Genomic DNA, 27308 nt, shown 5'->3' with positions numbered 1-27308 from the left:
ATTAGTCAACAGAAGTTACCTATCTTAACCCAATCATCCTTATCAGGCTCGATATATATGTAAATATATCTGGGGCAACTTGTTCACAGAAGCTCAAAGAAACTTGCACAGGTTGAGGTAAGAGTTGCTTCTTTCTTCTTCATGGGCCAACTTGAGAGCTGTTTTTTGAATCAAGATACGTACTTATTATTTAATCAATATTTTAATTCCATTTAAAAAATAGAGAATATGTGAATCGCAGAGATTATTTGTGGTTACTCCTAACTGGAAATGTAACCATGTTTAGGAATGTCTATTAAACGGAAGAGAGAAATGAAAGAAGACAGAAAAAAATAACCCAAGGGAACAACGTTGAAATATTGTGGCATTGACTAGTTTTATAAGTAATTTTTGAAAACCAAAATGACTAAAATTTAAGGAAACAAATATGAAATACACACTAGATTTCAAGATGTGATTCTGGTTTGGATCTGAATCTTCCATGTGATTCTATCTGTGCAGGGTCCCGATCTGCCGCAGAAGTTTTAATAACTCAGACCTCATTCTACCAAGCCAGAGGAAGAAATGTAGGTGGAGGGGGAAGGAAGATTAGGTTACAATGCCAACCGCTGGTGTTACGATAGACCGAAATGTGTTGGCAAAATTAGATGATTTGCATTGGAAAGATTTTAAATTCTGCAATGCCTGTTGTTACTGCAACTTTACACGGATACATTTCTGGACCCTTTACTTTGTGCATTGCAGGGAATATGTATAACAAATTGTCAATCAACTTTCCATCACCTCCCTTTGAGTTTGTATTGAAACCAGGATTGTAAAATCAGATAGAGATGTAAAACGGGCTGGTGACCCTTCTTATGTTATACCACAAATTCAAGATTGTTCACTGTCCACGTCTTTGCATATGTATATGCAAAAATATACATGTCCATTGATATATGTCTACTTTCTTGCATTGGCTGTTCAAGGATCAATTGTCTCTGGAGCTTAAAAGCTAGGAATACTAAAAATGCTCCATTCAACTTATTTTCTCTTCGCATTCAGTTAATGTGTAGACATGGGTTCAAACTTGTAGACTTGGATGTCTCCAAAGCATCTAAAAGCAATAAGGTGCTTTTTAATTTACGGTTTCTGTTCTAGAAATCTCAACCGCTCATTGTTACTCTGCATTGCTATTTAGGGGATGATAACTAGATAACGAGATTTAGCAATGTTGGTGTTGGTTCAAAATCTGGTGATAACAAGCTTGCCCTTTTGCAAAATAGTTCCAGGAACCTTTTACTTGCACCATCGAGGAACGATGGGTTCCCAATGTAACTTCTTACCATCCAGCTGCGTGGCAGTCTCTCAGTACAGCAGTGGAGTATCAGTCTAAATGCTTATAATAATAGTAATAATAATAATAATAATATATTCCTTTATTCGTCCCACACCGGGGAAATTTAGTGTTACCGCAGCAAAGTGTATAGCAAGAGAGCAAGAGATCATTCATTATAAATAAAGATATATAAATTGTCATCAGTTTTCTGTGTGTTCTTAGCTGTCATTGTTGACTCGTCTGCTGGGAGCAGTGCTGGTTGTGCAGTCGCACAGCAGCGGGAAGGAAGGACCTCCTATATCTCTCCTTCACGCACTTGAGGTGAAGGAGTCTGTCACTGAAGGAGCTACTCAGTGCAGTGACAGTGTCCTGCATGAGGTGGGAGTCGTTGTCCAGCAGCGATGTTAGCTTTGCCATCATCCTCCTCTCTCCCACCACCTGCACTGAGTCGAGGGGGCAACCCAGGACAGAGCTGGCCTTCCTGGCCAGCTTGTCGAGTCTCTTCCCTCCACCGCTGATTTATTGGTAAATCTCTGACTCAAAGCAAATGCTCAACCAACTAAGCCATGGCGGACATTTGCCTACCTCTTAATTTTACCATCTCTTTACACTCTAATTTTGACTCTCTAAAAATTGGGTGCACGCTGCTTCTCTCAGTTCCCACATCCCTGTTGTCGCTTTAGAATAATTTTACAGTCAATAAAATGTACTACTTTTATCTGAATTAGATCCAATGGCAGTTAAATCTCAGTGATCATCTAGAGTAACAATTTTTGTATTTTCTGGACACATTTCAGGGCGGCACAGTGGTATTGCGGTAGAGCTGCTGCCTTACAGCGCCAGAGACTCGGGTTCGATCCTGACAATGGAGTTTGTACATTCTCCCTGTGAGGTTTCACCAGGTGCACCGGTTTCCTCCCACACTCCAAAAACTTTAGGTTAATTGGACGTGGTTAAATGATAAATTGTCCTTAGTGTGTAGGATAGTGGTGAACGGGGCCTGTTTCCGTGCTGTATCTATAAAGTCTAAAGCTGATCAGCCCATGCTGATAATTTAGCTGACTTCAGGTCAGCCGAGGGAGGTGTGCAATCAGCCAGAATTAATGCTGATTATTTCCGCTATAGTTTAGTTTAGAAATACAGCATGGAAACAGGTCCAAAATTATTCAATAATGTGGATAGTATGCTTCAAACACAGAAAAGAATGTTTTTTAAATATACATATATATATATATATATAATCTATATGTTTTTAATTCAGTGTTAAATTCATAAGGCTCTTGTTGGAAGAAGTGGTGGTGCTACTTGAGATTACTTTGACCCATTTTGAAACAATGTCAGAAACCAAGGCGCAAATTGGAAATGAGAGGGATAATTTAAAAGTTTGGCTCATGCTTGAGGAGTGAATGGAAGTGTCACCTTATCCACTTTTGCCCTCACAAGTGCAGAGGAGATCAAAGTCTAGCAATCCATTGTGTAACCGTTTTAGTTAATTTTCCTCTGGAATAAAGTGCAATAAAGACAATTCCAGGGCAGCTTCCAATCATTCTGGAAATTCAACCAAAAATTAAACAGCCTACTCACTAGTGCTTATTCACTAACTCAACATCATTGTTAACTAACTGCAACTTATCTAATTCAATCCAGAAAACAGAAAGGTGAAAATAATCAAAATGAAGATTCAAGTCACAGCTCTGGTTCTATTAGTTGCAACACTGGCTGGTATGTATATGATTCTTAGGGACATATCGGCCTGCAGATGCTGGAATCTTGTGCAAAGCTGGAGGAACTTAGCAGGTCAAGCAACATCTGTAGAGGGAAATGTAGACAATGTTTCAGGTCGGGACTCACCTAGCCCCACTTTTCCCCTCATCTCCTCTATCAGCTAGCTCCCCTCTACTTCTCCACTCTGAAGAAGGGTCCTGACCCAAAACATCATCAGACCATTTCCATCCACAGATGCTGCCTGACTCACTGAGGTCCTCCAGCAGTTTGTTTTTGTATACAACTCGTATATTTCTCTGAGATAAAGATAACAAATTACATTATTTCCTCAGGTACTTATTATCTAAAATGAAAAGCTTTGAGCACTGGGGAATGAAACTGTGTCCACCTTTTACACCCAATCAGCTCTGAACTCTTGTCAATTCTACATAGCTCAGTTTAGATATGATAGTCCCTCCGCACTGCCTTGTCAAACTCTCCCACAGTAGTTAAGCTGAAGCTAGACTGCACTCCTACCAAACATTCCCTTTTCCATTAATAACAATTTCAATGAAAAAAAGTGTTGGGAGTTCCATTAGTTCAATGTTATTTACTAATAAGAGATTGTTTGTTCCCATCCAAAGTCCCATCTTCATACACTATGAAATGCTATAACTTGGGGGTTAATTTGAGTCACTGTCAAATAGCGGTATTTTGGAGCCGGAGGCTTTCATTCCTCATCCTCATTCTTCCATAACCTGAATTACCTGAATTACCTGCCATTGTTAAAATCAGCCCCTTTATCACGATGAAACAATTGGTTAGGATAAAATATAGTTTGAATGGAGTTTGGATTTTTGCCTTGTCTCCTGGCTTAGTTTGTATATTTTCATTCTTTGACATGCACAGGCATTATCTTTTTTAGATGCTCAGTTCTAATCTCTGTACCTTCCATCTTAAATTTACAGCTTGTGATGCTGCCCCCTTGGAAGAGATCAGTCCCCCATCTGGGCCTATTGAAACTATAACAGGATATGCAAGGAAACTGACTGAAACCACAAGAGGTTTATTTGAAACTGTGTCATCCAATCCCACAGTTCAAGGGGGCAGGTAATGACAAAATCTTTATGATGTTAAAGAAGTTTGTATAAAAGCAGCATCTGATACTTAGGCAACTGTGAAGAGAAATCTTTCATGTAACTGTTTGATTTTTATAATTCTGTACTGATCAAGTAATTAATAGCAGATTATATAAAGAGCGAAACTTTGCCTTCAGTTTCTTCAAATACATCCAAGGAAAGGTTAGAGATGTAAAGTAAATCTCCCTCTTATGTTCACACCAAATATTCCCAACATCACAGATGCGTCCATACAGTCCCTTGTATATTGCAATAATAATTGACTTTTATTTTTCAGGGATTGGATTAGGACTCAAATGGAGAACCTGTCTGGATTAATCCAAAGTAAAAGAGAACAACTGTCTCAAAGATTGCAGCAGCTTACTGGACAAGATAATGAACAATAAAAGTGTGATTTTCATTCATTGTATTCTGTGAGATTTATGCTTTACTCAAAAAATAAAAATCTGAAAATCCCATGGCTTTCAAATTTGTTTGGGCAGCAGAGTGGTGCAACAGTTGTAGAAAAAGGAATTGATTGTCTACCCTATCCATGCCTGTCGTCATTTTATATAACTCTATTGGGTCCCCCCTGCAACTCCGGCATTCCAGAGAAAACAATCCTAATTTGTTCATCCTATTCCTGTAGCTAATATCCCTTAATTCGGACATCATTCTGGTTTCCCTCTCCAAAGCCTCAATATCCTTCCTGTAATAGGGTGACCAGAACTGCATGCAATACTCCAATTGCAGCCAAACCAAATAATAATTGAAACATAAATGTAAATCCAAGTTCAGTGGATGGTAACACCGCTCCCGATGTTGAGTCATTTAAAAGGGGGATTGAGCTAGATCTCCTCAACTTGGTCAAAAAGGCCCACTTCAAAATGTAATCACTACTCTAGTCACTCCGACCTCTGCGAGATAACCACTAATGAGGTGTTTGCACAGCAATCAACCAGAACCAGAAAGAAGTATCCAACGCTGAACACCAATTATAAAGAAGGAATTTAATCCACCGTCCTAGCAAACTTACATGATTCAGCATTTTCTCTGAGTGGAAATCCTTTGGGGCATGTTAAAACAAGACCTTTCCCATTGCAATGGCAGAGAGGGCCATTTAACATCAATTCACAGAGACTGGAGCGATCCAGGTTCTCTTGGATGGGTAGGAAAGAAGTTAGCCAGGAAGCAAACCTGGTGATGTGTGAAATATTGTTTGTACTTGTAAAGCTTTCAAAGTGTCAGAGTGCTTTTTAAATGTAGACTGATTCTGCCCTTATCCCCCACCCAAATTTTTCTGACAGGTCATGGATCATGGCCAGTGAACCCTGGTTATTTTCCACCCCATAAGCAAAAATGCTAACTGTGGTGGCCATACAACATTGGAAGTGATACCCTCTCAGCACCCAAATGTATTGGATGTTGTTTAAAAATAAAAAATAAATAGGGTTATTATTTGTGGGGAAACAAGAAAGTATTTAGAAGCAGGGTTTTGGATAGCTTTGTATATTTTCCATTTCATGTCTCATGTAGATTATTTTATGTTATTATTGAATTTACTTCCACCATTGTCTTCATTCCAGCTCATATTTCACAGTATTATTTTTGTTTTCCTCAAATCATCCCCATGCCTTCTCTAATGATAACAGCCACTGTTAATCTACTTACTTGAGGCAACTGAAGACTTTTATCATGATGATAAAACTTTATTGTCACATGTACTTGGTACAGTGAAAATCTTTGTTTTTGCACACAATATGCAAAGTATGCAGAGTTACTACATATAGGGCGCTGACAAAGTTACAAAAGTATTCAATATAGTCCCGATGGTCCCTCTTCGGTCTCGGTCATCACCATTCTAACAGATTTCTTGTGCAATATTATTCACAGGGAATCAAAGTATGAAATGGAATTTTGAATAAGCTGAGATGTGGCCTGGTCATAGGCACAATAGCCAAGATGGGACTTCATCATGCTTTTTATTAAAGCAAAGGTGGAGGCTCTAATTTATGCATAATCAGTATTGAGTTATGGTGTCGGCAAATTTTTGTGTTTAAATATCTGAAGTAGGGCTTGAATCCGCCATCCTTCTGGCTCAGAGATTAAAGTGCTACCACGGAACCAAGACTTTCACCTAAATTGACAGAGGGCTAGGGGTAGGCTGGAGATTAATACTTTTTCTTAACTCACTTGTTAAACCCACTTGTTGCAAGTGAGATTCTCTAAGATCAGTAATAGGTACCTTGCTATTGGCTATTATTCCCCTAAACTACCAGCAATTTTATCACAACTTTTCTCCATTAAAAAACATGTGTAGCGTCATCCTTCATAGTTGCCATTTCACTGCAAGATGAAGAAGTGCCCAAGTGACTCCTGAAGTGAGAAGATCCTTTGTCAAGTGACTCTTCCATAAATTAAACTGAAAGTCCCCTGAAGAACTGATCAACTGATGCATTGTTTCAGGTGCAATCCTTATAAAAAGACTTCACAGCTGACCTAGGTCCTCCAAGAGCAGGGAAGTGTTCCTTTGCTTTGGCCAACTTAATAGCGGCTGTTCATCTGTAAGAGTTAGTTCAAATAACAAATTGAATTTAAAAACAGCTTTAAGTTGTTAAAATTATGTGAGAAGATGGAAAATATATGTTTGTCTTCTTTTGATGCAGCAAGCTGGAATACAAAGTCTGAAGAAGGGTCTCGACCCGAAACGTCACCCATTCCTTCTCCCCCGAGATGCTGCCTGACCTGCTGAGTTACTCCAGCATTTTGTGAATAAATCGATTTGTACCAGCATCTGCAGTTATTTTCTTATACAAAGAACCACCCTGATATCAGCAGCCCAGGTCATCCAACTTCATTACTCTTCAATGAAGTCTCCTTCCTCTACTTGTCTTTCATACTCGAAAAGATCAGCCATGTCCTCGTCCATATGTTCACTCATTTCTGTCAGGATCACATCGAGCGCCTGTTCAAGATAAACAGAGGACAATCATTAATTCAATAGTGCCTCACTGACAATCTCACAGTAGGGTGGGCAGCGTTACACCATAGAATTCTCATTCTCTATATTCCCAGGGTATTCGGAAGAACTTTTTCTGAAAATAAGAGTTATCAGTGGGAGAAACAGTCATTGCCACACTACTCAAGCACAACTGTGCATTATCTGACATTAGCACACCATGATTATGATGTGATTCCTGTCTCCTCATAACATTCAATGCACATGCAACATCAAAAAGCCCATGGCGTGTCAGGAGACTCAACAGTACAGATGTTGGAATCTTGAGCGAAAATCAAACTGCTGAAGGAACTCAGCGGGTCAGGCAGTATTTGTAGATGGAAACGGAGAGATATTGTTTCGGTTTCACGCTGAATGGTTCCGACCTGAAATTTCATCTATCCACAGATGCTACCCGGCACAATGAGCTTCCCAGCTGTTTGTTGTTACTTTAACTTGTCAAGCCAGTTCAAAGTGACCATGTATTATCAGCGTGGGAACTGAACTAAGTCTGGAGTAGATTATTGGGCTTGTATACACTGGAATTTAGAAGGATGAGGGGGGATCTTATTGAAACATATAAGATAATTAGGGGATTGGACACATTAGAGGCAGATAACATGTTCCCAATGTTGGGGGAGTCCAGAACAAGGGGCCACAGTTTAAGAATAAGGGGTAGGCCATTTAGAACGGAGATGAGGAAGAACTTTTTCAGTCAGAGGGTGGTGAAGGTGTGGAATTCTCTGCCTCAGAAGGCAGTGGAGGCCAGTTCGTTGGATGCTTTCAAGAGAGAGCTGGATAGAGCTCTTAAGGATAGCGGAGTGAGGAGGTATGGGGAGAAGGCAGGAACGGGGTACTGATTGAGAGTGATCAGCCATGATCGCATTGAATGGCGGTGCTGGCTCAAAGGGCTGAATGGCCTACTCCTGCACCTATTGTCTATTGTCTATTGGAAAATGGGTTTGAAGCCCGAGGGACAAAACAGAGGGATTTTTACTGTACATAACTTGTGCTGTATTTGTTCTAAGGGTATTTGGGGACGTAGTGTAGAGCAGCTAGCTTGTTGCTTTGAAGGGATGCTGGAAGTGGAATTTTTTTTTTTTAAATCCCCTGCCTCGATAATTGTAAAAATAAAAAATATATATATTATTGAGAAAAATAATGGCTTTACAGAAGGGGAAAGGTATAAAACCCCAAAAGGAAATTCTGGGAATCAGTTGTAAAAAAGATGGACTCACCACATCAGTAAAAGCCTTCACATGGTAATCCTTCAGTGCCACATTGTCAATGGTTGTACAATTGTAATGGCTGATATTGAGGTACTGGTCCAAAAGGATGTCAAGCATTGAACCTGAAAAAGGATGAGGTAACTCTTCTCAGCTATCAACCAACAAACAAAGATCCTGTGACAAAATAAACGAAACATTCATTGCGAACTTGCTTGAGAATACACCTGCTCAGCTCTGTCTCAGTGTTTTCATTCTCAGCTGACTGGAAGTTATGAATTCTTGCTCTTCAGTGCAATTATAAATCAATTAGTATTTCCAAATAGAGTTCCCCCCATTTCTTCACATCCTGCCATCTTTTCTGCATAATATTCTGAGTTTTAGGCCGCAAATTCTGCAACATGTCCTCAGCAACACAAAAGATACAGAGGAAAGGATGGAATCTCATAAGCACTCGCATTTTCCTCATCCTTTGCTGGGAAACCTTTGGCAGCATGTTACAACAAACTCAGCATGTGGGCAGAAACATGGGAAAGCCCAAGATGCGGCACTGTGGCTCAATTATCAGTACATTGTTAGTTGCTTAACCCAAGCTTTCTGCTGTGTGTGGGTGTGAGCAGAATAGAACTTACTGTCTAACATCCTGTCCAGCTCAACCTCTTCAGAGAATGCTCTCCCTTCATTTCCCAAAGCCTTCAACATAATCTCCAAAAGAAACGTGTCAATCAGTCGCTTGCCAGCATATGTTCTGACCTGCACAGACGTATGCTAATTAGTAATGCCTGGTTATGCTTGTGATTTTACAAAATATTGTTCATTGATATAGTCATGTCCTACATTTACAGATTCTACCATCTCTTTCATAAAATACAGCATATCTAGATGAATCCATTTCCTACACAATGTCAACAATGCATTTGTTCCCTATCAATAAACATCAGGTGCATTCATGTTCACTAAAATGCAAGTCCCAATGGATCCTGGCCTGGGTCCTTGCAGGAGCCCAAAGTAGTGATAATATTTATTGCTTTATTTAGCCTTTTCATGGCTGTCCCCATGAAAATTCTTCAAGTGACAGGAGATACGCCTCCATTTTATTTATAACATTCACCTTAATCCCTCAGACTTTGGCTGAATCAGCACTGGAATGGATCCTGGCACTAACATTTGAATTAAAGACCGATAACTTAAAAACATTTGATTGAAGAAGTCAGAGGCATCCTCCGGCATTTCTTCAGAGGTATACTCCATAACAGAAATTACCAGCCAGATATTGACTGCAGAATGACATTAATAAAGCAGGAATATCCTGAATGAGCAAATGGGTATCCTTGTCAGCGATCATGAGTTAGTGACTCAAATGCCTGTTATTTTCCCTTCCCAAGAGCAGAAATGCAAGGCCAATTTTATTGCTCAAACTGATGAAATTGCTTACTCTGACTTTATAATCTAATGCTGTCAAGTCAAGTCAACTCAATTTTATTTGTATAGTAATTCAGTGTCCACTCGCCCCAGTAAGAGCAGAACATTGGATAGTATTTTTTTACAAATACTTTAACTAACTACGTTTTTGGTATGACTGTATGTCAAATCAAATTCCTCGCATGTTGCAAAACATACTTGGCTAATAAATTACAATTATGATTATAACCATTTAATGTGATGTAAGGGATCCATCACCATCACCATCATCTCTTACCTCCCGGAGCTGCTGTTCATATACTTCAGAGGCATGTTCACTTAACTCTCGCAGTGCAACATTCCTCATTTCCTCATCTAACACGCCTGGCAGGATATCTTCCTGCAGGATCTCCTCCAGCACCATCTCATTTACTGCTTCTTTCACCTGTGGGGTTAATAAGTGGGGTTAATTTGGTCAGTGGTTTATGAGTACACTTAGGTAGATTTACACAAGTAGGAAAACTACTACTTCTGCACTGTCAGTCAGCACTTCATAAACAGTAATGAAACAAACCCTATGATAATATTGATTAAGGAATAATATTTTCTGGAGAGGACGTTTCCTCTTTAAGCTGATCCAGGGTATTGAATTATTTGCTCAAGGTTCACTCTTAAAATGTGCACCTAAATACCAGACCCACAATGTAGAGCATTTCTGGGGAATTGTTGCATGGTGAAGTCTTTTTGATAAGATGATTAACCAAGAACTTGAAAATCCAATGCCACTTTTGAAAAAAGAGCTGAATATTATTTTGCTCCCAATCGACATCATTGGTTTTTGCAAGTTCCCAGTGTGTATTCCCTATGTGGTAACAGTGATTACACTTCAGAGGTTTCATATCTACCATAGCTTAAAATCCATATTAAAACTTCACACATCATTTTTCCAGCTGGTAGTATTCGTAAAGGTTATGGGCTCAAAGTGCCACCCCAGAAGCTTAATTGCAAAGGTCAAGGCTGATGCTTCAGTGTAGTACTGAAGGAGTACTGCACTAACGGGGGTTTACCTTTGCAGTGAAACATTTAACAAAAAAACTCAAAGACAAGCAAAGAAATCCCTGCTTAATATCTAACCTTAATTGATGCAGAAATACCTGGTTTATTATCACATTGCTACTGGCAAGAGGATGGTGTGCACAAAATGGCTTTCAGGTTTTACCTTCTGCAACAGTGACAATAATTTAAGCACACTCATTAATTGTGAGGTACTTTGAGGTGCACATAATCAAAAACAAAGGAACATTTTTCTTTTCTTGCTTTTTTAAAATCCCAACAAATAAACAAAATTTTCTCCGACTATTACTTTGATAGTATAATATGACAGAAAGAATGATTTTTTCAATGTGTTGCTGGGTCAATAGCAGATTATCATTAAGGAGAATTTAACATGAAACATTAACATTAACGTGGTACTTCTCTGTTCAACATGGAGACCTACAATTTGTGGTAGAATTGGTTTAATCGTGTCCTCTATTAGTTCTGTCAGAAATTCACTGATGATGATAGTGGTCAGGTGAATGTTGGCAAACTCCTCAAAAACATTTCTGATCAATCCTCTTGTGAGATCACAGATTTCTTCCTCCAACAGTGTTTCCAATATTGACACAGCAGGCCGTGGCTTGAATGCAGCTAGTTGAGCTATTCTGAAATATATAATTGGGAAGTTTGAAACATCACCCAGAAAAGAAATCACGCCACAAACTAATAACAGATGAGTAGCAATTGGAGGACAAAACACTGCAAATGATGGAAATCAGAAACACAAACACAAATTGATGAAGGAACTTAGTGGGTCAAGCAGCATCATTGGGAAGGGAATCAAAGTCAATAGGTCAAGGAACCTTCATCAGACCACTGGAAAAGTGAGAAAACGTATTAAGTTGCAGAAGGATGGAGAAGTGGAGAGATCATGGGGACCATCTATGATAGGGTGCAGCCGAAAAATATTAAGATAATAATTACTTTAAAAACTGGCGGATGGAGACAGAACAAAGGAACAAATTGATAAAGAAGGGTACTGCCACATCTGCGGAGAGAATAAAGAGTAGTTCCATGAACTGGTTCAATGTACTCAGAAGAATAACAAACTTACATAGAGCATCCTTGATAGAGTATTGGAGGAGGGCAAAGACAGAGATGTAAAATTGGTGTGGAATTGAGAACTAAAGTGATAAGTAACAGGAATTTGAAGGATGTTCTTGCACACTGAATAGAAGCGTTTTGCAAAGCAGTGATCCAATCTTGATTGGTGATCCAATCAAGGCAGAAGAGACTGCAGACCAAATACAAAGCACTAAATTGGAAGATGTGCAACTGAATCAGTGCTTCTCCAGGACTTTACAATCGTGACTGTGGTTCAAAAGTATTTTATTGTGAAGGACACTGGGGCATCAGGAACCTATAAAAGGAATAGTATAGATGTCTCATTTATTCATTATACTTGCCGCAATTCATTCTGAATGTGAGATTTCTTCACTCTCTGTGCATATACTGGTTGATGCTGGGAAAAAAATATAAGAAGCATATTTTTAAAACTTTTCAATTAGCTTATTGGCACAGAGAAATCATCAGACTGGGAAAAGATGCAGCCTTTTTCCCTTTCCGTATTACTGACTTAGACATGGTCGTACATAATAACAATTTGTGGATCACACTAAGTTTGGAAATGTGGTAAATAGCAAAACTAGTAATAAACTACAAAAAAGATGGATTGACCGGCTTAATTAAGATGTGGTTGGCATAAAAAATGTAGAGTAAATCACGATGGCCGTAGATACAGTGAATAGCACAATCTTTTCCCCAGAATTGGCAAGTATAATACTAAATAGGCTTGAAGTGTAGGAAAATAACTGCAGATGCTGGTACAAATCGAAGGTATCACAAAATGCTGGAGTAACTCAGCAGGTCAGGCAGCATCTAGGAGAGAGGGAATGGGTGACGTTTCGAGTCGAGACCCTTCTTCAGACTGAAGAAGGGTCTCGATCCGAAACGTCACCTATTCCCTCTCTCCTAGATGCTGCCTGACCTGCTGAGTTACTCCAGCATTTTGTGATACCCTAAATAGGCTTGAGGTGAGAGGGGGAAATAATAGAAAGAATCCTGAGGGGCAGCCTTTTCATACATGAGAGGGTGCAGAGGATATGAAAATTCTAGAAAGGGTACAGAGATAATTTATTTAAATTGTTTCAGGGACAAAGGATTTTAGCTCTAAGATTAAAGGGGATAATTTGGGGGTTATTCTCCTTAGAGCAAACAATAGATGAAGAGGAGATTTGATAAAGACGTACGAGAGCAGATGGTCCAAGGGCCAAGAAGCCAATGAATGCAAATCCAATGAATGAATCCAAAAAGGATGCATGGGGTATGTGAGATTTTCTTTTATGCAGAAAACACCCAAGATTTGAAATTCACTGTCTAGAGCCACGATGGACACGGAAATCAACCAGTGTCGTCAAAAGACAAAAAAAAAAAGGCATTTGCGTGAGAAATAATTGTAGGAATGTGAGGGGAAAAAAATTAATTCTTCTGCAAGAAGTTGCCACAGACTCTAGGGTACAAATAGTTTCCTTCTCTATTATAATCATCCCAGAATTCAATGTTCTATATTTAAAAGTTTTAATATGGGTTTCATACACAGGTGACTCCAAAGATCTTCAGACCCAAATTCCTGAATTAAGTTTCTTTCTAAACAACAGCTTCATGCGCAATGATGCAGCTCATTTGCTCTGGTTCTAATGTGCAAATGTAAGGAAGGCAGGGTTTGGAATAATTACCAGATACTGTCCGTACGGATTTTATACAATAACCTGACCTTGAAACCATATACAGACACAAACAGAGGTCATAAAATGGACTAGAAGCAAAAGGTTCTGGTTTAAAAGGTTATCACTTTAATAGATCTATAACCTGGGCATGACCGAAAGCTAAATATTAGAGTTAGATTTACCTCTTTGGACTAAAGGAATCAAGGGATATGGGGAAAAAGCAGGAACGGGGTACTGATTTTGGATGATCAGCCATGATCATATTGAATGGTGGTGCTGACTCGAAGGGCAGAATGGCCTACTCCTGCTTCTATTTTCAATGTTTCTATTCCAATTTTTAGGAGAGGAATGTTGGAAAAGGGGGGAAATAAACAATATCAATATTAGGGAAAATTCAGCAGAAAGAAGGCATTTCAGCACACAGGGAACATGATCTGATTGAAGAGAGAAAAAGTTGCAAGTTTCCGATGGGAGTTGCCCAAAATACCATCCATCAGCTTCGAGACGATTAACAAAGTATGCAAGCTCAGGGGATTGTGGCAAAAACTTGAGGGTGATTTGAGCGATTGTTAATTTCACATAGTCTTGGAGTTGTAGAACAGTTCAACTTGTGAGGTAATACATTTCCAGGTAGACACAAAATGCTGGAGTAACTCAGCGGGTCAGGCAGCATTTCAGGAGAGAAGGAATGTGAGACCTTTCTTCAGATTTTTACTCCAGCATTTTGTGTCTACCTTCGATTTAAACCAGCATCTGCAGTTTTTTTTCCAATACATTTCCAGAATACATATGTGATAACTTTCCATTTTAGAATAAAGAAAGAATAGGTCAGATGAGTTAATGAGTAACAATCATTAACGGTATGTAATTAATCATTAACGGTATATAATTAATTCAAATCATTTAACAATCTGATATGAATTGAACATCGTCAGCATAGTGATCATTCTACGATTGAATTTGACAAAAAAATTGAGAGGGAGAAGAAAGGGTAACAGAGCAGTTAGGAAAAAGTTAGACAAACTTCTGTGGAATAAGAAATAAAGTGAGCCCAGTAAACTGGGCCCAGCTGTTAATGTCTAACCGTGGCGATAAACAATGGTGAACAAGCAAGATAAGAAATAACTCTGCATTTACCATACACTGTAGATGATACAATATTTTGCTGCAATGTTCTCTACTGATAGCAATAATGCATTTTGTGTGTGCTGTAGATCTCCCAGACTTCACCCCCACTACGCACGCTCCATTTCCAGTATTGTACAACAAATCTAGTAGTTTTGAAACAATTCCATCACAATCAACATTTATGTTTTTTTAGCAAGGTTTACTGGAGAACAGTTGGGTATTGGGCTACCTGGGTCAAACATGGCAGCTACTTACAATTGCAATCACGCAATTCATCAGAAAACACAAACTAAGGTTGGAACTTTGTAGATCCTTGTGACAGTTACATTATATGACGCAAGTCTTCAGGAAATATCTTATTTGGAGTACTATACACAGATGGATGTCCCACATTTGTGAGAAAATCCTTCAAGTCCTTAGTACCGTTCTCCATTTGAGAGACAGTTTCGCTCTCAATATCAATAAATACAGTTGGTTTAACATTTTAGTCTCCACATATCTTGGTCAAACCACTCAGATCTTGGTCAGACCACCCCATGTTATGCACAGTTAAATCTTCCACGTTGTAAAAAAAGATTCAGAAATAATGGACGAAGGTTAAAAACGAGTGACAGAGATGATAAAAGACTGAGACCATGTAGCAACATAGACATAGAAACACAGAAAATAGGTGCAGGAGTAGGCCATTCAGCCCTTTGACCCAGCACCGCCATTCAATATGATCATGGCTGATCATCCAAAATCAGTACCCTGTTCCTGTTTTCTCTCCATATCCCATTGATTCCATTAGCCCTAAGAGTTATATATATCGTGAATATAACCACTAGGATGCACTTCGTCTTTGGAAAAATGACAGTTGCTATTAAGGGAATAAATGTAATTAATAAATCTAATTGAGAATTCAAGGGAAAATGTATTAAACCAAGTGAGGTAAAAATGAAGGTCACGCTGCTGCAAGAAGTGATAGCCGTGGAAGATACGAGTAAAAAAGTGAAAAAAATAGATGGATATGCTAACACGGTTGGACAAAATATATTGGAAAATAAATTCAAATGCTGTACAAACATTGGAATGTTTATGGCCACAATGGGCCAAATTGCAAATTTTAGCACTACAAACATTATTAAGTATAGAAATTATTACACAGCAATCATACTTCATCTGAATAAAGCTTTATTTTGACAATGGAATATCTGCTCTGAGCAGTACCTTAGTGTCGTAACTTAATAGCAGTTCCATCAGGATGTCAGGCACCAATTTGTCCTGAATCACCTCCAAAATAATTGCATCAGCGAAGTACCAGGCAAGGTTTTCCTTGAAGGAATAGTAGGCTGTTAAATCCTGCAGTCAAATGGAATAATGTTACATGGACAGAGGGCCAATCAACCATCCAAAGAATTTTCCACTGTGGCAAAATCCTCCAATTGTTTATTGGTTTTATTCTGCAGTTAGTAGAGCTGTTGCCTCACAGCCCCAGGGACCTGGTTCAATACTGACCTCCATGCTGTTTGTATGGAGCTTGTACATTCTCCCTGTGAATGTGTGTGCATTGCTTGGGTGCTCATCCCAAAGATGTGTGGATTGGTAGGTTAATTAACTACAGTAAATTGCCCCGTGTGTAGCGGAGGAGTAGAAATTACAGGAATGTGGTGAGAATAGTAAGAAAATTAATAGGGCAATAGGATAGTTCTGCGAGATGCATAAACTTGATGGGTATAAAGCAGAAAGGCAGGAATTGAAAAAAAACATGTGCCTTGCACATCTTTCACATCAGGGAGTTTATAATGTCACATCTTCCATGAGCTACTTTACAATAAGGTACAGTACAGTGAATCTATTCAGTAATTTTTTTTTGTAAATACCGGAATTGTAAAATAAAAACAGAAAATGCTAGAAAAACTCACCCGGTGAGTCAATATCTGAGAAATTTGAAATAGCTAACATCTCAGATTGAAGATCCTGCATCCGAACTGATGAAGACCCTTCAGTTCTGTTGAAGGGTCTTCCACTTGAAATGTGAACTGTCACTCTGCCCACAGATGCTGTTTGACCCACTGAGTTTTCCCAGCATTTTCTATTTTTATTTCAAAACCTCACAGTATCTGGCAAATTCAAGGAGCATGAAGAACTAGGGAGGGAGGATATTGGAGGGTTGAAGTTATTTTTCCTGGCGCCTTATTCCTTGTGGCACAGAGGTGAAAGCAAAACTCCTCAAAGGATCAGCCACAGATGAAGATGTTTTACTCTCTTACCCTCTCAAATCCTGAACTGGGGTTCCAAGTTGTTGTTGACATCTTATTGTCTTCTTCTCGTCTTCTTAAAGATGCATTCTAAAAACAAATGAAATCGTACAATTGGTTTTCCTTTCTTCATCCCAGAGTAATCGTACTAGTAGAAAACACCAAAGACAATAACAGCAGCTCACTTCCATAAAAAGTGAGATTATATCCTGACCTTGAATTCTGCATGAAGATTGAATGTTCTCCCTGTGATTGCATGGGTTTTTCCCCCACATCCCAAAGACTTGTGGGTCAATTGGCCTCTGTAAATTGCCCTTAGTGTGTGGGAACTGCATGCAAAAGTGGATTAACATAGAACTAGTGTGAAAAGATGATCAATGATTGGCACAGACTCTGTGGGCCAAAGGGCTTGTTTCCATGTTGTATCTCTAAACTAAACTAATCTATTAGTTGTGTAGGAAGGAACTGCAGATGCTGGCTTAAACCGAAGATAGACACAAAAAGCTGGAGAAAACTCAGCGGGACAGGTAGCATCTCTGAAGAAGGGTCTCGACCAGAAATGTCACCCATTCCTTCCCTCCAGAGATGCTGCCTGTCCCTCTGAGTTACTCCAGCTTTTTGTGTCCATCTTTAATCTATTACTTGCATGGTTTGATGCTGGTGGTCGAGGGACACTGGGAGAGTCTGTCCGTCGTTCGACAGTGCCCTGGCATTCTTTTCTGGACATTTTTCAAAGATGTGCATGGCTTAATTCCTAAGCTTGACTTACAGATAGTGGTCCAGTGACTATGGGATTGCCCAATAACATCTATACACGAGAGTAAATGTGTTTACAAAAATCAATAAAATTTTAAATGCTATAAGGATTCAAAGGGTGGTGGTAATTTATACCACTATTCGAAAGTGCAGGATCAGACGGTTGTGAACTTTGTCATACTGTAGAGAAAAGGCATACTTTTGTTTTTAAATTCAGTTTTCAGGATTTGCGCATTACTAGTGTAATCTGTATATATATTGTTCATTCCTAAATGCCTTGAGAAAGTTATGGTGAGCTATCTTCTTGAATTGCTACAATCCTGGTGAAGACAGTTGGGGAAGTAGTTCCTGCATTTCGATCCAGGAATGATGAAGGAAAAGTGGCATGTTTCCAAATCAATTTGGAGAAAAATCTGCAGGTGGCAGTGTTCTCATGTGTCTGAAGCCCCAGTCAGTTTTGGTGATAGAAGTTGCATTTTTAGGAGTAGTAGTCAGCATAGCCTCAGAGAGTATTTTACACATGATGCATGTTGCAGCCTTTGCATACTGGTAGTGGAGGGAATACGGTGGTGATGAGGTACCATCATCCAGGCTGCTTTGTCCTGGACAGTTTCCAGCTCTTTGACGGTCGTTGGGACTGCACTCGTCCAGCCAAGTGGAAAGTCGTGATCCTAACTTGCACCTCATAAATGAAGGAAAGGCTGGGGACATCAGGAGGCAAGTCTCCTATCACCGGATACTTAGCCTCTGACTTCTCAAGCAGGTGGTTAGAATCGCTTGCTGGAAATGGTCACTGCCTGGCGCTTTTGTGACATGAATGTTACGCCATTTATCAGCCAGAATACTGTCTATGTATTCTGAAGAAAGGTCCCAACCCAAAACGTCAGTCTGAAGAATGGTCCTGTCCCGAAATGTCACCTATCCATGTTCTGCATGGCTGCTGCCTGACCTGCTGAATTAACCAACACTTTGTATCTTTTTATTAATACTGTCTCTGCCTTGCTGCAGGCAAATATGAACTGCTTCATTTGGTGAGGAGTTCTTGCTGCATGCAAACTCAATGTGCAATGCAACTTAGTTGTAGTCGTCAAGAGGGAGGGGAAAAAACAAATTACATTTGTGCTTCTAATTACTTTCCATTAAGACCTTTTGGGACTTGTGGATGCCAAATTACCACTTCATCACACTTAACTGGAATTTCAACTACAATTAATGAATGCTTCAGCAATCAGTGCCACTCACAGAGGAGAAAGGTGACTTTGCTGAGACACCAAAGAACATTCGGCACAGTGGAAATGTTCCACATTCCAGCAAGAATGAAAAGAAATGGAAAATATGAAAGAGAAACCGACTCGTCAGAAAACACCAGTCAATGAGTAGCCATTCATGAAGAATACTGGCATATTCAACCTCCTCTGGCAAAGTCTTACCTGCAGAGGATGATCTGTGGAGCTGGGAGAGTATTTTAGATGACTGATTGGCTGCTGAAAGTTGCTGTGCATTGACTTACTTGGTGCATCTTCTTTGTTCAAACTGCACAATGAAAGAAAGCAAATCACTGATCTGAACATGTCAATGGCGAACAGTAATTCTTACACCATTTTAAATTGCTGCAAGACCTCTCATCAATGTCTTCCTCAAGCTGCACCTCCAAAAGCTTGTTATTTAGTCATTCATGTCATGGTTATTTGTGGGATTTCACAATGGCTGCCACATTGGCGAAAAAAGTGCATTTCAGTTATTTATTGTGTAATGCATTAAACATTTTATAAATGTCACACTTGCAGAAATCCAGTCATATTGTTATGTTCAGATGAAAGAAATAAAAAAATGGGGCTGACTTAATCCAATATAGCAGCAATAAACAAATATATGTCCCTTTGTGCAAATTGACAAGAAAACCGCTTTGTGTCGTATCCACAAGCTCTTGTGACCCATAACCATCGCAATCTTTTCTGAGGCACAGCTAGTATAGGCAAATATTGCTTAAAGTTTAGATACAGCATGGAAACAGGCCAAAATGTAGAAACAAAGAACTGCAGAAGCTGGTTTATACCCAAAACGTCAGCTATCCTTTTTCTCCAGAGATGTTGCCTGACCCGCTGAGTTATTCCAGCACTTTGTGTCTATCTATGGAAATAGGCCACGATGACCATCCCGTTCAGACTAATTCTCTGTTATCTAACTTTCTCATCCACTCCCTACACATTAGGGAGAATTCACAGAGGCCAATTAGCCAACAACCCGCCCGTCTTTGGGATGAAAATAAAGCACTCGGAGGAAACCCACATAGTTACACACAGACAGAGCCTCTGGCGCTGTAAGGCAGCAGCCCTGTATTGGTCAATCAACTAGAAAGTTCCCTCAAAAGCAAATGTTATTGAAGGGGTAAAAATAGTGGTAAATCTCTATAATCTTCTTGGATAATGCATTTTTTAAACAGCAATCTTTCAATTGCACGCACACAAGGTGGATGGGGATTTAACATTTCATCAGAAAGGTGTCGGTTCCAAGAATTAAGTACTAGATTCAATCTAGGTGATGTAGTCATGATGGAGCTGGTCAATTATACTTGTTTGTGATGAAAGAATATATTTTGTACAGCACTCTCCAGAATCGCAGGAAGTCACAGCAAGTCACAGTCGTGATGTAAATAATCATGATAGCCAATTTATATCTAGCAAGACCAATCACAAGCGTTTTGTGATATTTGAGTAAATATTTAACAAAGCACAAGAAAGACTGCCCCTCTAAAGAGGCAACACTGCCTCCATTCTGCACTAAAATATCAGCCCATTTAATGCTGGTACCTTGGTGCAGAATCGAGGAAGTGATGAAAGCCTACAATTAAATTCACCGAATAATGTTTTTTCTTTTTTTGTTTCGTTTTTCATTTTAGCATTTTGTATTTTTCTTCCCTTATCGAATAAATCTGATAACCAAGTGAAGATAGCTCATACGTATTACACATTTTTCAGACCTACAGTTGGCCTAGTGATCCAACAATTTCCTGGGTTTTTTCAAGACCTCCGTTCTCCAAATCATTGTCAGGCCTCAGGAATTACTTTTCATTGGAATAAGCTTGCAAGCAACCCATGGCTTCCAGGATAAGAAACATTTTCTCAGAAAAATTCTTTGATGTGATGCAAATACTCTATTTTAAATAGGTCCAGAGGCAGTTATTCCTCATCTATATAATCCAATATATTTTTCATCATGAAAGATCTATTTTTATTTAAACCACATTTGTATTCCCCTTACCTGTTATCGTACAGTGGAGGAACCACTACCCAGTGATCCCGTCGAAGATCAGCAAGGGGTCTATTGGAAATTGCATCAGATGTAACCACCAACCTAAAGGCATGAGTGTGTGCAAAAGAGAAAATAATTATCAAGCTAATTGTGGTAAAATAACAATATATAGACGATTAATATATCTAACATAAAATTCACAAGATATACAATGCTGCATTGCCATTTAATCAGCATATTCCTCCGTTGAATGAGGAAACATAATGAAAACCTTGAGGTACTCTGCAGTATTTTGAGAATAGGATATTTAGAGTGTCTTCTGTATCTACTATTCCCCCCAAAATCCTTGAATGATGTAAAGGGTGTGGTAATGAGCTGGCAAACAGTTTTAAGAATATTATTTTCCACTGGACGTCAATCCATTTTAACTTTCTGATGGAAAATGGTCGAAATGTGGTTTCCTTGCTGGGACCTAATATGAAAATTCATACCGAGATCAAATGCTTTTTTTTAACTATCCCATCACTGCTCCTAAATCAGTAATTGCAGTTCTCCTATGTCCTTAATCTGGCCCAAAAATAATATAAACTCTTGCTTAGTTTAGTTTGGTGTTACAGTGCGGAAACAGGCCCTTCGGCCCACTGAGTCCGCGCTGACTGATGTACGATCCCTGTACATCAGCACTATCCTACGCACTAGGGACAATTTACAATTTTTACCGAGGACAATTAACCTACAAACCTGTATGTCTTTGAAGTGTGGGAGGAAACTGGAGCACCCGGAGAAAACCCACGGATTGAACCCAGGTCCCTAGTGCTGTAAGACAGCAACTCTATTGCTGTGCCACCATGCCGCCCTAGCGGCGGTTTGAGGGGAGAGCTGAGCAGTTCTATTTCACATAATGATGAATAAAATCAGATCTGATTTTATTGTCTGTTGTCTGTGTTAAACGTATGTGGTTGTGTGTCTGGTGCTCTTTATTGTTTGTGACTGCATGGTAACGACAATTTCATTCAAATCTATTTTTGAATGACAATAAAAGCAATTTGAATTTGAAACTCAGATTTTCTTAACTTTACTGAAGCTAATGGATTCTGTAAATTCAGATTCAAACTCACTGTAAGCTTCCATTTCTTCCACCCAAAAGACAAGCTTTCATCAGCATCAACGATTAGGAGACTTGATGTACAGTACATTCAGAAAGTAATTGAACCCCTTCACTTTTTCCACATTTTGTTACGTTACAGCTTTATTTTAAAATGGATTAAATTCATTTTTTTTATCATCAATCTACACACTATACCCCAGAATGAAGAAGCGAAAGCAGGTGTTTAGAAATTTTTGCAAAGTAATTAAAAAGAAATAACTGAAATATCACATTTACATAAGTATTCAGACCCTTTGCTATGACACTCAAAATTGAGCATAGGTTCATTCTGTTTCCATTAATTATCCTTGAGATGTTTCTACAACTTGATTGGAGTCCACCAGTGGTAAATTAAATTGATTGGACATGATTTGGAAAGGCACACAACTGTCTATATAAGGTCCCACAGTTGACAGTGCATACCAGAGCAAAAACTAAGACATGAAGACAAAGGAATTGTCTGTAGACCTCCGAGACAGGATTGTGTCGAGACACAGATCTGGGGAAGCGTATAAAACAATTTCTGCAGCATTGCAGGTCCCGAAGAGCACAGTGGCCTCCATCATTCTTAAATGGAAGAACTTTGGAACCACCAGGACATCTTTGAGCTGGCCACCCAGCCAAACGGGGGAGAAGGGCCTTGGTCAGGGAGGTCACCAAGAACCCAATGGTCACTCTGACAGAGCTCCAGAATTCCTCTGTGAAGATGGGAGAACCTTTCAGAAGGACAACTATATCTGCAGCACTCCACCAATCAGGCCTTTATGGTAGAGTGGCCAGATGGAAGCCACTCCTCAGTAAAAGGCACATGGCAGCCTGCTTGGAGTTTGCCAAAAGGCACCTAGACTCTTAGACCATGAGAAACAAGATTCTCTGGTCTGATCAAACCAAGATTGAACTCTTTGGCCTGAATGCCAAGCATCACATCTGGAGGAAAGCAGGCACCGATCATCAATACTATACCTACGATGAAGCATAGTGGTGACAGCATCATGCTGTGGGGATGGTTTTTCAGCGGCAGGAACTGGGAGACTAGTCAGGATCGAGGGAAAGATGAACTGAGCAAAGTACAGAGAGATCCTTGAAGAAAACCTGCTCCAGAGCGTTCTGGACCTCAGACTGGGGCGGAGGTTCACCTTCCAACAGGAGAAGGACCCTAAGCACACAGCCAAGACAACGCAGGAGTGGCTTCATGACAAGTCTGTGAATGTCCTTGAGTGGCCCAGCCAGAGCACGGACTTGAACCCGATCGAACATCTCTGGAGGCACCTTAAAATAGCTGTGCATCGACGCTCCCCATCCAACCTGACAGAGCTTGAGATTAAAAGAGATCTGCAGAGAAGAATGGGAAAATTACCCAAATACAAGTGTGCCAAGCTTGTAATGTCATACCCAAGAAGATTTGAGGCTGTAATCGCTGCCAAAGGTGCCTGGACAAAGTACCGAGTAAAGGGTCTGAATACTTATGTAAATGTGATATTTCAGTTTTTTTTTAAAAATTACTTTGCAAAAATTTCTAAACATCTGTTTTCGCTTTTTTATTATGGGGTATTGTGTGTAGATTGATGATAAAAAATGAATTTAATCCATTTTAAAATAAGGCTGTAACGTAACAAAATGTGGAAAAAGCTAAGGGGTCTGAATACTTTCTGAATGCACTGTATATTCCATTGGTTATACTAGATTATGGGGTGAGCTGTTTAAATTGACTTAATACGATAGATTGGGAGGAAATGCTTCACTTCAGAACAAAAGATGAAATGAGGAAATATTTTCTCACACAAAGGAGCAGATGCCCGGAACTCTTCAATCCTCCCCCTCGAAAAGCTGTGGATTTAGAGGGTCTCTTGAAATTTCAGAACAGAGTGTGTGTACTTTGTGGGTTAAAAATACAAAGGACATTCAGCAAACTTGCGTGAATGGGACTGAGAAGCACATCAGTAATGATTTAATCGAGTGGAAGAATAGTGCTCCCAACTTCTGTTCTACAAAAAAAAATCTTTGAAATAAGCATACCTGGGCAGGTTGGATGGGGAGTACACCTTCTGCCTGCCAAGCTGACTCTTTGGGCGGTCACTTTGATGCGTCCAGGGAACAAGGCCAAGCTGTTGTCGAATGCGATTAAAACTGCAAAGGAATGGACAATGCAATCAGGGGCTTAAGGGGTAAAAGAATGGTTACAAACTTTTGATTCTGCAACAGTTTGAGGTAAAAGCAATCCAGCTGGTCCACTCTCCTGCCTTCTTCCTGAAGCCCAGCTAATTCTCTCTCTCTCTCTGGATATTTATGGAGCAACAAGCAACAAGAGGACTGGGGTGGCACAAAGTTGCACAGTAAAGTTGCTGCTTCAAAGCGCCAGATCAATCCTGACTATGAGTGCTGTCTGTATGGAGTTTGTACTTTTCAACAGGTACACTCACACACTCCGAAGGCATACAGGTTTATTGACTAATAGGCTTTGATGAAATTATAAATTGTCCCTTGTGTATAGGATAGTGCTGGTCGGCGTGGAGTCAGTGGGCCAAAGGGCCTATTTCCACGCTGTATCTCGAAATTCTAAAGTATAAGGAATGAGTCTCTTTTACTACCTTTGCCAGTACATTGCAAATCCTAACCATTTGCTGTGTTTGCCAATCACCTCATTCTATGTCTCCCATTTCTTGACCCTTCTGCCAATCTATAAAATTTCTCCTAACGTGTAGGGAATGGATGAGAAAGTGGAATAACCTAGAACTAGTGTGAACAGGTGATCTGATGTTGCTGTGGGCTTCGTGGACTGTAGGGCATGTTTCCATGCTGCATCACTAAACTAAACCTGTATCCACCTATCACTTGGTAGACACAAAATGCTGGAGTAACTAAGCGGGTCAGGCAGCATCTCAGGAGAGAAGGAATGTGTGACGTTTTGGGTGGAGACCCTTCTTCAGACTGATGTCAGGGGAGGGGGCGGGGCAAAGATGAGCAGTGAGAGAGCATGTTGCTAAACTCAGTAGAACTTCTTCAAAGTAGACATACCTTGAGGAGAATTCGCAGTGGAGCGGCAAGATGTGTAGGAAAAAAACCTGCAGATGCTGGTTTAAATCCACCTACCACTTGCCAGGCTTTGCCCTGTCTCTGCCTCTCTTCCAACTTTCTTTTCCCTACAATTAGTCTGAACAAGGGTCAAGAAACGTCGCCTATTTGTGTCTGCCCGAACGGCTGAGCTGCTCGAGCACTTTTTCTTTGTAAACCATCATCTGGAGTTCAGCCTCATACTGTCCTGCGCAAGGATGAAAGCTACGGGCTTATCTGCAATTTATTCACAAAATGCTGGAGTAACTCAGCAGGTCAGGCAGCATCTCGGGAGAGAAGGAATGGGTGACGTTTCGGGTCGAGACCCTTCCTCAGACTGGCTTATCTGCAATGCAGTAAGTCAGTGGGTCTTCACAATCCCGTCAAAATACCTTGAATATTTCATGAATTTCAATTCGTATAATAACGGAGTGGAGTACTTACGACACTTTGGTTCCAATCAAATCCTGATGAAACCCAATCTATATGTCACATTTTACTGTAGTGTTTTGTCATTTTTGTAACGAGACTTACTGTACGAACACCACTCATTCCTTACCTTTCCTGCAAGTCATCCCACGTTTTCTCAGTTTTGCAAGATGCCATGAATTAAGATTTCAACCCCGAGCGTGAAAACAAATCGGATGTGCTCAAATAAATTCAGCACGCAGCGAAGACTGCACTTTTAAAACAGATCATTTTGGGCGGGAGACGTCTTTGTCAACTACAGACGCCTGTTGATCTTCCCTTTGTGGCGGTGACAACGTCTTGAACCACTGCACTCTGCAAGGTCAGAACTTCTAGGATGTCGTCCCAGCGATAAGTTTCATCTTTAAAGCATTATGGAGCGACAATTTAAACAAAAATCAATAAAGCACGTTTAATACCGCAAAACAACCCCAGACGCTTCGCGTTTGTGTGATCGGATGTCAAATCAGTATGTCAACTTTCAAGTCCATCACACGGTCACCAATTGTATAGGAAGGCACTGCAGATGCTGGTTTAAACCGAAAATAAACACAATTCCTCCCCTTTGGTCTCCCGGTGGTGCCTCGCCATGCAATGCCGATGATGCAGCTTCGTCCATTGCAACAACCAATACACTTCAGAGCACTGCATGGCCTGCCAGGGATTTTTTTGGTCACCCTGACCGTTGACAAGAGTTGTCCAATGATCAATTTATCATTTATCCGCCGGCTCTCTCTCTCTCTCTCTCTCTCTCTCTCTGCGTGTGTCTGACACAGGAAGGCCGTTGCCTCACAAATACACACTGCGACGTCCAGGCCGCGGCCTAACTTCCATCTGCCCGTCCCGACGGCTGGAGGCGATTCTCCTGGCGGCCGTGGAGACCCCTCTCCAGCAAGAAAGGCGGCAGGTTGGTTTCCTTTCTTCAGCAAGAAAGGCGGCCGTTGGTTCACTTTCTTCAGCAGGAATGCCAAAGAGGGGGCGAGGAGGAGGGAGGGTTAGTGAGAGCGGGTCTCACAAAACTCCCGTCGGCGAGAGAGGAGGAGCAGGCCCCGTTACCCTGGCAACCTGGCCTGCGGTTTCCAGGCAAGAGACTGAACAAGAGTCTCGCCCCGAAACACCACCTATTCCTTTTCTCCAGAGATGCTGTCTGACCCGCTGAGTTACTCCAGCACTCTGTGTCTATTTTCGGTTTCCAGGCAACGCCGGCTTCCCGCCCGACCTCGGCGTCCACATCTCATTTCACTGATTTTTCCTTCTCATTTTACTTTCCCCTCGGGTTCCCTTTCACCGGCGCAGTTTCTATCCCCTTCAAGGTCAAGGTTGAATTCCCAGATTCTCAAACCTTCCGATTATCTTGCAGTCTACACCCCATCCAAAAACAGTCGGTTCATTGTCTTGGTATAATTGTATAGGATAGTGTGTGCAAGGATCGCTGGTCAGCGCGGACTCTGTGAGCCAAAGAGGACTTGTTTCCACGCTTTATCTCTAAAGGAATCTAAAAAAAACTAAGTAAAAACCCTGAAAAGTTCATGAGGATTCAGTACTTTTTTTTCCAATTTCTTACTTCATATTCATTTTATTGGTATTGGGGATACGAGATAATGGCAGACTGGCCATGTGGATGGGGTTGTCATACTGATCAAACAGGCTGGACAGGGTTTTCAACATTGCTGATCT

At 40.3% G+C, this 27308-nt stretch overlaps 1 protein-coding gene and 1 long non-coding RNA gene across 5 annotated transcripts; one reads left to right on the top strand and one right to left on the bottom strand.

Moving 5' to 3' along the window:
- Positions 1-4617, top strand: LOC144608815 (uncharacterized). Its single transcript, XR_013549239.1, has 4 exons — positions 1-117; positions 2966-3040; positions 3991-4132; positions 4439-4617. It is a non-coding gene; the product is annotated as an uncharacterized LOC144608815 (long non-coding RNA).
- On the bottom strand, positions 4120-26927 carry LOC144608814 (uncharacterized). Of its 4 annotated transcripts, none has more exons than XM_078426967.1 (12): positions 25723-26927; positions 24129-24239; positions 20975-21067; positions 19144-19246; positions 16970-17047; positions 15927-16058; positions 12270-12325; positions 11264-11468; positions 10064-10210; positions 8997-9117; positions 8377-8489; positions 4120-7105 (listed from the first exon to the last, which is right to left on the bottom strand). In XM_078426967.1, the coding sequence occupies exons 1-12, from the start codon at positions 25767-25769 to the stop codon at positions 6998-7000; spliced, it is 1314 nt and encodes a 437-aa protein (XP_078283093.1). In that variant the 5' UTR covers positions 25770-26927; the 3' UTR covers positions 4120-6997. The 4 variants fall into 4 exon arrangements, with proteins under 4 accessions (XP_078283093.1, XP_078283094.1, XP_078283097.1 ...); XM_078426968.1 differs by having other exon boundaries at positions 15927-16031; XM_078426971.1 differs by lacking the exon at positions 8997-9117.
- Positions 26928-27308: the final 381 nt, after the last annotated feature.

This window comes from Rhinoraja longicauda, chromosome 32 (genome assembly GCF_053455715.1).
Source record: "Rhinoraja longicauda isolate Sanriku21f chromosome 32, sRhiLon1.1, whole genome shotgun sequence".
NCBI classification, from domain to species: Eukaryota; Metazoa; Chordata; class Chondrichthyes; order Rajiformes; family Arhynchobatidae; genus Rhinoraja; species Rhinoraja longicauda.
The sequence above is the reverse complement of the archived record's forward strand: the minus strand, read 5'-3'. Positions and strand labels throughout refer to the sequence as shown.